Source organism: Pristis pectinata, chromosome 3 (assembly GCF_009764475.1).
Source record: "Pristis pectinata isolate sPriPec2 chromosome 3, sPriPec2.1.pri, whole genome shotgun sequence".
Classification (NCBI taxonomy): domain Eukaryota; kingdom Metazoa; phylum Chordata; class Chondrichthyes; order Rhinopristiformes; family Pristidae; genus Pristis; species Pristis pectinata.
In genome coordinates, this window is record NC_067407.1 from 65,484,458 (window position 1) to 65,496,690 (window position 12,233).

General features: G+C 46.9%; 1 protein-coding gene across 1 annotated transcript; it reads left to right on the forward strand.

Moving 5' to 3' along the window:
• Positions 1–6,025: 6,025 nt before the first annotated feature.
• LOC127567929 (ankyrin repeat and SOCS box protein 12-like) lies at positions 6,026–10,332 on the forward strand. The gene is made up of 2 exons (XM_052011141.1): positions 6,026–6,836; positions 10,116–10,332. Exons 1-2 carry the CDS (start codon positions 6,035–6,037, stop codon positions 10,247–10,249), a joined length of 936 nt encoding a protein of 311 aa, XP_051867101.1. The 5' UTR covers positions 6,026–6,034; the 3' UTR covers positions 10,250–10,332.
• The last annotated feature ends 1,901 nt before the right edge of the window (positions 10,333–12,233 follow it).

Below are 12,233 nucleotides of genomic sequence, written 5' to 3' on the forward strand. Positions count from 1 at the left end.
ATCGGCAAAGGCCAAGGAAAATAAAACTCGGCAGGTGCTGGGAAGCTGGCATCAAGGCCGGGGGCGACCGCGGATTGGTCAGCGTGTGTGGGGGAGGAGCCTGGTCCATGGGTTTTGCTTGTCATTAACCTAAGTCAAACTGGCAGACTGAGGGAGTGGATTGCAGGTTACAGTCTGCCTCCGGACATCTGCCCTGAGTGTCAAATGTGCACCAGACCCTTCCCTACCAGCACTGTACCCCACTGTTATACAGTGACAGACCTGTCCCCACCAGTGCTGGTCCCCACCGTTATACAGTGACAGACCTGTCCTGAGCAGGATGTACCACAGTGTTATCACTGACCTGGCCCTACCATAGGGACCCCAGGCTCTATTTGGACTTGTTCCTGCACCTCATCCCAGGTCTAATCTTGTCCCTGGTTCAAGTTGGACCCTTAGTACCGGCAGTGAGGGAAGTGGGGTCTACCTCCAGATTACAGCCACTGCCTCCTCCTCTCACCACACGTGATAATGTCACCAGGTGCTGCTCTCAGGTAGTTGGGTGGCTTGGGGATTCCCAGTCACATTCCCAACAGCTTCCATTCCTATTTACAAGAACATTGGCCACTCCTGTCAAATCCATACTGAACAGGCAGCTTTCTTTTCAGATACGGTAAGCCCCGTACCCTGGGACACACTGGTCCAAGGGAAGGGAAACACTGGTGCCAAGCATTTTGGTGAGGATTAGGATTGGGAGCAGGGACCAGCATTTGACTGTTGGGGTGGATCAGAGACTGACACTGGGGTACAGCTCTGGTGGGGATGGGTCTATCGCTGTATAACAGTGGGGTACAGTGCTGGTAGGGATGGGTCTGGTGAGCTGGAGGCTGGAGTTGGGGGCGCTGGAGAGATTGAAGGGGGTAGAATCAAAGGTTGTGCAGTGGGACTGGTGGGGACACAGTGGACAATGGTCATAGAGTCATAGAATCATACAGCACAGAAACAGGCCCTTCAGCCCAACTGGTCCATGCCAACCTCGATTCCCATCTAAGTTAGTCCCATTTCCCTGCTTTTGGGTCATATCCCTCTAAATCTTTCCTATTCATGTACCTATCCAAGTGTCTTTTTAATGTTATTAATGTACCTGCCTCAACCACTTCCTCTGGCAGTTCATTCCATATTCTGACCACTCTCTGGGTGAACAAGTTGCCCCTCAGGTTCCTATTAAATCTCTCCCCTCTCATCTTAAACCTATATCCTGTAGTTCTTGAGTCCCGAACCCTGGGAAAAAGACTGTGTGCATTCACCCTGTCTATGCCCCTCATAATATTATGCACCTCTGTAAGATAACCCCTGATTCTCCTACGCTCCAATGAAAAAGTCCCACCGTACTCAACTTCTCTCCATAATCTCAAGTCCCAGAAACATCCTTGTAAATCTCCACTGCACTCTTTCCAGTTTAATGGCATCTTTTCGACAACAAAGTGACCAAAATGGAACACAATACTCCAGATGCGACCTTACCAATGTCTTATACAACTGCAACATAACATCCCAACTTCTATACTCAATGCTCTGACTGATGAAGGGCAGCGTGCTAAAAGCCTTCTTCACCACCCTGTCTACCTGCAACACCAGGGTGCCATGTACTTGTACTCCTAGGTGCCTCTGTTCTACAACACTCCCCAGGACCCTACCATTCACTGTGAAAGTCCTACCCCGGTTTGTCTTCCCAGACAAATATGGTCATGTGTTGAGATCGGTGTCAGGACCAGCAGTAAAGTGGAGGTCACAGGGCTAAGGAGGAAGCCAAGGAGATCTGAAGTATGAGGTTTCAATTCTTTTGGGGGAGATGGGACTCATAGGTATAAATAGAACTAAATGGTCCAAACTCAGCACTCTGGTGTTAAGAACCTGTTGTTCCAGGAGTGCTCAACAATGGGCACCCACAGCACTGTTTTAGTATTTCAGGGTACATCTTCATAAACATTATGCTGAACTTTCAAGTCAACAATTTTATTCACAGGTCATGGTATTCCAATCAAGTTACCATTTATGTACAACCTTTGAGCAAATAGTTCATGGAGTCTTAACAGAGCTAATTACTGTGCACTGGTGGGTGGGCTCTAAACTGTGGCCCTTCCCCACAGAACCCTTGCAGTGGCTGCACCCAGCTTCAGTGCACCCCTCATCACATGGTCCTGGACTTTAGATGGGGGTGTGTTTGCAGCACTCAGTCATAGACAACACCTTGCTCTGGAACACCAGTGAGACTCAGGCAGACTAGACAGTGACTTTCACTGTGTTGATGGTTTCCAAGCAGTGGTTGATATTTGTCTCAGTGTGTGTCCCTGGGAACATGGTGCAGCACAGAGTCTGGTGTCATGCAGATATTTGGGATGAACCTCCACAAATACCCCTACGTCTCCTCCCAGACCTTGCTGACGGAGGTGCATTTGCTGAGAAGATGATCAATGGTCAATGATCTCATTCCCAGTGCAGCCGTCACAAGGGCAGTGTGTGGTGTGGTCAATATTTCCACTGTGTAGGACCTGGCAGAGAGAGGTCCTTTCCTACCAGTAACCCAGCAAGGTTTTTGTACTTGTTTGAAAGTGCTGGTGATGAGGAACTGTACCAAAGAATTTTAACAGTGCTTAGGGAACCACCCCACAGGATCCACCATCTCCTTTCCCTACAACGCTTTTATGACATTGCATGCAGACCACTACCTGTCTGATTTGTCATCAAAGGTGTTCCTTTGGACAAAGTGTTGCAGCACAGTCCCACTAAAAGGAGTGTCACTTGGTAGTTACACACAGCTTAATGCAGCCATACACTAAGGTAGCCGTCAGAATGAGGACCATGTTGGGTAAATTTTTCTCCCTTCAGGGCCAACGTGTTCCCATCAAGGGTGACAAATACAGGGAACTCTGGATGTTGAGGGATACAGGGAACTCTGGATGTTGAGGGATATCGAGGATTGGAGAAAGAGAAAAAAGGAAGCATGTGGCAGGCATAGGGAACTAAAGATGAGCAAGGCCCATTTAGATAGAAAAAGTGTAGGGAAGTGCTTAAAGAGGAGATAAGAAAGGCAAAGAGAGGTCACGAAATATCACTGGCAGACAGGATTAAGGGAAACCTGAAGGCATTCTACAAGTATATTAGGGGCAAAGGATAACCAGGGAAAGAGTTGGGGGCAACAGGGGCAATCTGTGCATTGAGCCAGAAGGTATCGGAGTGGTCCTAAATGAATACTTTTCATCAGTATTCACTAAGCAAACGGACTTTGTTGTTGGGGAATTTGGCAAAGGAGAAGGTGAAGGTCTTGTTCAAGTGTCAATGAACAATGAGGAGGTACTCAATGCCTTAAGGGTGGATAAATCCCCAGTGCCAGATTGGATCTATCCCAGGCTGCTGTGGGAGGCAAGGGAAGCCATTACTGGAGATTTAACTGAGATTTTTAAATCCTTGCTTATTACAAGTGAGATGCCTGTTGACTGGAGGACAACAAATATGGTCTCCTTTTTAAGAAGGGCAGCAGGGAAGAGCCTGGTAATTATAGTCCTGTGAGCCTAACATCAGGCTACATGGTAGAAGGTTATTTTAGTGATTGGATGCGCGTTATTAGTGGTGTTCCTCAGAGATCGGTGCTGGGACCCCTGCTGTTTGTAATATATGTGAATGATTTGGACGTGGATGTAGGAGGCATGATCAGTAAGTTCACAGATGACACAATGATTAGCAGATTCATGGATAGTGTGGAGGTTAGTCTTGGGCTACAGGGTGGTATCAATGTGTTGGTAAAATGGGCTGATAAATGGCAGATGGAATTCAATACTGATAAATATGAGGTGACGTATTCTGGGAATACTAATGAGGCTAGGACATGCGCCATGAATGGTAGAGTCTTAAGGAGCATTGATAAACAGAGGGACTTCGGAGTACAAGTCCAGTGACCTTTAAAAGTGGCAGTGCAAGTAGACAACATGGTTAGGAAGGCATATGGGATACTGGCCTTCATTAGTCAAGGCAGTGAATACAAAAGCAGGGAGGTTATGGTCCAACTTTATAAAATATTGATCAGACCTCAGCCTGCAGTTCTGGGCACCACACAATAGGAAGGATGTGATTCTCCAGGATGCCGCTGGGGAGAGAGTGTTTAAGTTATGAGAGAGACGGGAGAAGCTGGGTCTGTTCCTCCTGGAAGAGAGAACGTTAAGAGGGGACATGGCTGAGGTATATAAAATTATAAGGGCTATAGATCTGCAGGGAACCTTTCCCCATATTAGAGGTAGGCAAAACAAGAGGACATAGATTTTGGATAAGGGGAAGAGAAACATAAGGGATCTGAGGGGGAGCTATTTCACCCAGAGGGTGGTAACTACCTGGAATGTATCACGTAAGAGAGTAGTTGAAGCAGAGTCACTAACAGCATTTATGAAATCTCTGGATGAATACTGGAATCGCCCAGACATAGAAGGATATGGGCCAAGTGTTGGGAGAGGGGATTAGTGTGGATGGGTGCCCACCAGCCAGCATGGATGTGGCCTGTTTCCATGCAGTACATCTCTGTGACTCTTTCATATGCCATAGGTTCTAGTTAAGCCTCTCAAACTTTTCCACCTGGTTGCTGAGTTGTGTCCAGTTGGTATTGTTAACGTTTCTTGCCTTAACAGACATAAGTATTCCTTCCATGGAAAGTGAAAAATGAAAGATTTCCTCCACACGTCATCATGTTTTTTCTCCAGAGACATCATGATTGGGAATGCTGTCGACAATCCAACATTTTCATGACAATGGTTTTACCTTTCACCATGGACCCTGCCTGGGAGCTGAACAGCCTACCAACAAAATATCTGACATGCACAGTAACTACTAATAGCTAATAGCAGGAATTTTTTCTGTTTGTTTCTAACTCTGCAACATCTCGATTACATAGTCAGCCAGGCTGCATAGTTTCAAACTGCTTCAAACTTATGCGTTGCAATCAAAAGCAAATGCAGTGTTGTCCACCTATATTTACTCCTAGTGGCAGGCTGACAAAAGATAACCAAGGAATGGTAAACATGAGAGTTAACTTCAGACAAGCAGCCATACAAGATCCATACTTCTAATTTTGCAGCAGTAGTCCATTTGGTATCGGTATTGGTTTATAATTGTCACGTGTATCGAGATACAGTGAAAAGCTTTAGTTTTCATGCCATCCAGGCAGATCACACCATACATAAGTACATTGAGGTAGTAAAAAGAAAAGCAGAATGCAGAATATAGTGTTGCAGCTACAGAGAAAGTGCAGTGCAGGCAGACAATATGGTGCAAGAACCATGACAAGATAGACTGAGAAATCAAGAGTTCATCTTTAACTTATGAGAGGCCCGTTCAAGAGTCTGATAACAGTGGGATAGAAGCTTGAGTATGGTGGTTCATGCTTTCAAGCTTTTATATCTTCTGCCTGACGGGAGGAGGGAGAAGAGAGAATGACCGGTGTGGGAGGGGTCCTTGATTACATCAGCTGCTTTCCAGCCAATATAATCAAGGAACCTCCCACCTGGGTCAGCGGAAAGTGTAGATGAAGTCAATGGAGGGGAGGCAGTGGGAAGTGTAGACAAAGTCAATGGAGGAGAGGCTGGTTTGTGTGATCGACTGGGCTGTGTCCACAACTCACTGCATTTCTTGTGGTCTTGGGCAGAGCAGCTGCCATACCAAGCTATGATGCATCTGGATAGGATGCTTTCTATGGTGCATCTGTAAAAATTGCTAAGAGTCTTTGGGGATATACCGAATTTCCTCAGCCTTCTGAAGAAGGAGAGGTGTTGGTGTGCTTCTTTGGCCGTAGCCTGCACATGGCTGAAACAGTTTTCCCAACTATGCATGACCTGACCAGTGAAGGGGAACAATGCAGCACTCTGCCTGCCTGACATCACAATCACCACTGTGTTGCGTCACTGTCAGTGTCAACCTAGGCCTCCAAGGGGTAACAGGCAACATCATGAATGCCTCTGTGTGATCCCGCATGGCTGATACAGAAGCCAGTGCCATGCTGAAAGTGGAGATCATGTCCCCAGTGAAGATGAGTCTGGTGGACATCAGCAAGATCTTCTCCATGCTGCAGCCCAGAAACCAGGACGACAACGCAGAAATCTATCAAATCAACCAAGCTGTCTCCAGGAATGAAGCGGCCCTTCTGAACAAACTCTTGTCTCAGGAGCATTACATTCAATTTATCAATAACCGGAGTGGCTGGGGTGTCCCGGGGACTCCTCTCCGTTTGGCAGCCTCAAAGGGCCACCTGAGCTGCCTCGAAGTGCTCCTGAGGCATGGCGCCGAGGTGGACAGTCTGGATGTTAAGGCTCAGACCCCTCTGTTCACCGCTGTCAGCGGCAGGCACTTGCACTGTGTTCAGGCTCTACTCAGGGCTGGGGCTGATCCTAATGGAAGCATCTACAACAACTGCTCGCCCGTACTCACTGCAGCCAGAGAAGGGGACGTGGAGATCTTGCGGGCCCTGCTGGAGCACGGTGCTGAAGTCAATGTGCGTTCCAAGGTGCCCCACTGGGCTTCTAATGCTTGTTCCTGTAGTGGTCCTCTCTACCTTGCATCGGTGTACAGGCACTATGACTGCTTTAGGCTGCTCCTCCTCTACGGTGCAGACCCCAACTACAACTGTACAGAGCAGAGAGTTTTGGCAAGGATCAAACAGCCAAAGACAGTTCTGGAGATGTGTCTCAGGTATGGCTGCGGGCCTCAGTATATCCAACTGCTGATAGACTTTGGGGCAAATCTTTACCTGCCTGGCCACATCCCAGTCAAAAACACACAACAAAACAAAGCTGCAGAACTCCTAATCCGAGCCACAGGTAAGAGCCCCCTACCTTGAGAATGCTTCAGTGCATTTTAACACCCTTTAAACAGTGTCGCGTGTCACCCTAACGGTGCTTTTAGAAGTCCCACAAAGACTGCATTCTTCAACTGAGAGGTGGGGTTTCCCTGTGTAACACCATGCTGCATCAGTTTCAGCCCAGGTTATTTATTGTAACTTCTCACCGCTGCTGGCACTTGGCCTCGTGACTGCGACCTCGGCATCCAGACCTGAAAGGGACACGCCACAATACAAGCAGCACTCTTCCAGCTGCTGGAGAGTGTTGATGCTTTAGAAGAAATGGATGCTTCGATGAAGGGAAGGGAGTGGGAGAGTGCTCACAGGATCAGCAAGATCATAGTAACTGCAGAAGGCAAGCTACTTATGTCAGTGGTCACAGAGATCCACTCAGAAATGGTTGTAATATAGTTTGACACCAGGATAAGCCTATTTCAGACTGCACAGTGCTCTTTTATCAGAGTTGCAAGAGGGAATTTTTAGGCAATGAAGTTTGATATTAGATGGTAAGAAGTTGGAGGAGCGAGCTGTTTGTACGCTATGGAATCCAGAGGTACGGATTTCCCAGATGTTCTTCCTATTGCATCTTAATTATTTTCTGTAGATTTCCCACCCGGTCAAAGAGGCTGGCTACCCAGGGCTGCGGCAAACAGTCAGTTCCAGTGGGAGAGATCAGGGTTCCAATCACAGGGCAGGGAAGGAACTGAGCTTATTGGCCGTGAGGATCCGATCTCATGGAGGACAGAGAGTGGGTTGGGTGAAAGCCAGTCACAAGAGAGAAAGGGTGGGGTTCAGTCAGAGGGAAGGGTCTGGGTGTTGGTTGAGGATAATAAGAATCTGGGACACCTCCGCAATCAAATAGCCATGGCTGTGATAAGCAGAAATCTAGTCAAATTTTAAAAGTGACATTGTTTAACTTTTGCTGAACAAGATTATTAAGGGTTATGGAACCAAGGGAGAAGATTAAATCAGTCATGATCCAATTAAATGGTAGAAGAGGTTTGAGGGATGTAATGGCCTCTTACTGTCCAGCAAATAGGGTGAAACAATTGACTGCAGTACCCTAGGTTAAGGAAGAGAAAAATAATCATCCTGAGAGACCCTGCTCCTGGATGCATTTCTGTGCCCATCTCATTGAAACAGTGCAGGTAAAATAGGGAATAAAATCATGAGGGGCATGGATAGGGCGAATGCACTCAGTCTTTTTCCCAGGGTTGGAGAATCAAGAATTAGAAGGCATAAGTTTAAGGTGAGGGTGGAGAGATTTAGTAGGAACCTGAGGGGCAACGTTTTCACACATAGGGTGGTCAGTATATAGAACGAGCTGCCAGAGGAAGTGATTGAGGTAGGTACATTAAAAAGCACTTGGACGGGTACGTGGATAGGAAAGGTTTAGAGGGATCTGGGCCAAATGCATGCACCTGGGACTAGCTTTGATGGGAATCTTGGTCGGCATGGACCAGTAGGGCCGAAGGGCCCGTTTCCGTGCTGTGTGACTCTTGGACTCTTACGTCTACATTAGGTCTGTATGTAAGCCAATTGAACACTTCCCAGCCATGTGGGGAAGAGTCATCAATAATCCATCCATGGAATATGTGCACTGAGCTCTTCCCTAGGATGTTACAGCTAGCTTCAGTCCACTCGCTTTAGAGTGGCGGATAGTGACTCCAGGTAGAACTGTATGCTAGCTCTCCCTGCTTCAATCTGAGGTTCCCACCTACTTTAAGAAGACCACTATCAACCCGGTACCTAAGGAAAATAAGATAACGTGCTTTAATGACTATCGCCCGGTGGCTCTGACATCCACCACCGTGAAGTGCTTCAAGAGGCTGGTCATGGCACGCATTAACTCCAGCTTCCCAGACAACCTCAACCCACTGCAATTTGCCTACCACTGAAACAGGTCTACGGTGAATGCCATCTCCCTGGCCCTACACTTTATCTCTGGAATATCTGGACAGTAAAGACACCTACGTTAGACTTTTGTTTATTGACTACAGTTCCGCCTTCAATACTATACTTCCATGAAAACTCATCACCATACTCTGAGACCTGGGACTCAACACCTCCATCTGCAACTGACCAACTTTCTGACCACTTGACGTTCTGACCAACAGACCGCAATCAGTGAGGATAGGCAGCAACACCTCCAGCACGATTATTCTCAACACTGGTGCCCCACAAGGCTGCGTCCTCAGCCCTCTACTCTACTCCCACTGCTCAAACTCATGACTGCGAGGCCAGATTCTGCTCTAACTCCATCTACAAGTTTGCAGATGATACCACCGTAGTAGGCCGTATCTCAAATAATGATGAGTCGGAGTACAGGAAGGAGATAGAGAGCTTAGTGACATGGTGTCATGACAACAACCTTTTCCTCAAAGTCAGCAAAACAAAAGAGCTGGTCATTGACTTCAGAAAGGGTGGCGGTGCACATTCTCCTGTCTGCGTCAACAGTGCTGAGGTCGAGACAGTTGAGAGCTTCAAGTTCCTAGGAGTGAACGTCACCAATAGCCTGTCCTGATCCAACCACATAGACACCACAGCCAAGAAAGCTCACCAGTGCCTCTACTTCCTCAGGAGGCTAAAGAAATTTGGAATGTCCCCTTTGACCCTCACCAATTTTTATCAATTCACCACAGAAAGCATCCTACCTGGATGCATCACAGCTTGCTATGGCAACTGCTCTGCCCGTGACCGCAAGAAACTGCAGAGAGTTGTGGGCACAGCTCAGCACATCACGAAAACCAACCTCCCCTTCATGGACTCTGTTTACCCTTCTCGCTGCCTTGGTAAAGCGGTCAGCATAATCAAAGACCCCATCCATCCCGGACATTCTCTCTTCTCTACTCTCCTATCAGGCAGAAGATACAAAAGCTTAAAAGCACATAACATGAGGCTCAAGGACAGCTTCTATCCCACTGTTATAAGACTATTGACCAGTCCCCTAGTACAATAAGGTGGACTCTTGACCTCACAATCTACCTCGTTGTGGCTACCTGCACTGCACTTTCCCTGTAACTGTAACATTTTATTCTGCACTCTGTTATTGTCTTACCTTGTAATACCTCAATGCACTGTTGTAATGAATTGATATGCATGGATGGTACGCAAGGCAAGTTTTTCACTGTACCTGGGTGTATGTGACAATAATAAACCAATTTACCAATTTAGTGCAGTCTCTGTCAGATAAAGTATCCGCACAGCCGGGTAATCTCTCAATACACAGCTGATTTACCACTGTGTCCTTGGTTTCCAGCTCAGCCAAGATCCTTGATGTCATTAACCAGACTGACCATTCGCAAGTACCTCAAAGTAATAAGCAGCCTGCGTTCCATCGACCAACTGGACCTACCACCAGTCCTGAGGAAGTACTTGAACCACCAAACCTGACAGGATTAGAGTAGTTCTATGGATCATAAAAGAAGTGTCCACTCACTCACTCCCTCCTTTGCTGAGAGAGGGGGGGGGAGAATCAACCCTCCTTGCACCAGGGTTCCATTCCTCCCAACCCTTTTGTTTCTTGCAGCTTGGTTGTATTTGCCCCAGCCATCTGATTACAAGTAGAATTCCTTGAATCCATTCTAAGTAGTAAGTTATTCTATAAATTATAGTTAAAGGAAGATGTTTAAAACAAAGCATACTTTCCATGTAAATTTCAAAAGGCTTTGAAAGATTGTATGTGGTAAAGACTAAATTGCCAGTGGCATTGCCCAGGGTCTGTTTTATTCAAAACACATTGGCTACAAAGTGAAAGACCTCTCTAGAACTTAGATTTCACCTTATTTGCTCTGAAACATTGTGCACAGTGCCACTGTCAAATCAGGTCCCTCAAGGTGACTGCAAAATTGGCTGACAGCAATGTATAGTGGCGATAGTTTGATTTCTACAGTTGAGGTGCATTAAGTCATGATCCCAATGGCAGCACGACCAGTTTACCACAGGTGCCACCACACTGCTGCACAGCAAACAGAGCAGGGCATGAGTCCTTAAAGGCACACTCCCCTTGGCAGTCAGCAGCAGCAGCACACTGTGGCTGTCAAGGAGGAGAGAGAGTGAGGAGAGGGCAGGGAGAGCACTGATGTTTTCTGCGAGAGGCAGTGAATGAGATCTACTCCAGAAGAGAGAACCCATGCGCAGTGAACCAAGGCTGGGAAAGGAATCTTATCGCCAGTGTAAACTCCAACAGCTTTAACCCTTACATTTGTGATTAGTTATCACAATCTCTGCTGCCCACAATGTAGTGTGCGCAGAACTATACACAGTATCCTCAACATTCTCAGAACTATACACCGTATCTTCAAAGAGGAAACACACAATATCCTGAAAAGGGAACATTAACATAACACACACTATAACTAGATACAACAAACACAATAAATACTGTTCTTTAGTGCTGATATTTACGCAGAGTTGTGTGCAGAGATACACATACACACACACATACACTCATGCACATACATGCATACGTACATGTGCATACACACTCACATATACAACAGATACACACACAACCTATCACACACACGCATAGACACACAGTGACACACACACACAGACACACACAGACACAAAGACAGACAGACACACACGTATACACACACACACGCGCACGCACACACACATCCAACCCCTTACAACTTCTTTGACATCCTCCCAGACATTCCCCCCACCTACCTCCCACAGATTATCCATGGATAATCTGTGGGAGGTAGTTGCTCATAACCACCTTTGATGAAAGCCATAAATGTCTAAGCGAAGGCATCAATTGCTTCACATTTTCACAGAGAGAGAAGCTGCCAGGGTTGGGAGGGAGGACACCTGTCCAGGAGGGAGCACCCTTGGGTGCAGTGCGTCACCAGGTTGGAGGGTTTGTTCTCCTCTACATGGGCAGAGGCACCACTGGCCTACCCGTTAAATATTCCTCAGCCGGTAACTTCTCCAAAAAACCTCTGGTTGTCAGTTTGACCAGTGTGAGCACATTAGGAGGCGTGTGAGAACCTCCAGTGGGTTTCAGAGCTGTTTGTGAAGTATCCCACTGGGAGCTGGGTCTCCCATTCAATGCAGAACTCAGCAGGTTACTCTCCTTGGTCTGTGTAACTGCAAAATGACCATAGTTGTTTCTGGACCTGTGACTCCAGTTTATGTGAAGAAGCCTTCAAACATGCAGGATGATTGACTTCTTTGGGTCCACCCCTGATGCTCTGGAAATTTCAGACAACACACCATGGATCCGGATTCGCGACTGGCGCAATTTCACCTGGAAATAATCAGTAACACAGTGTACAATGGGTTACATGGATCTGGGATCCCAATGTGCTTAGAAACTAGGGCATTCAAAACAATTTCTAGGCATTCATGACTTCATGCAAATGAA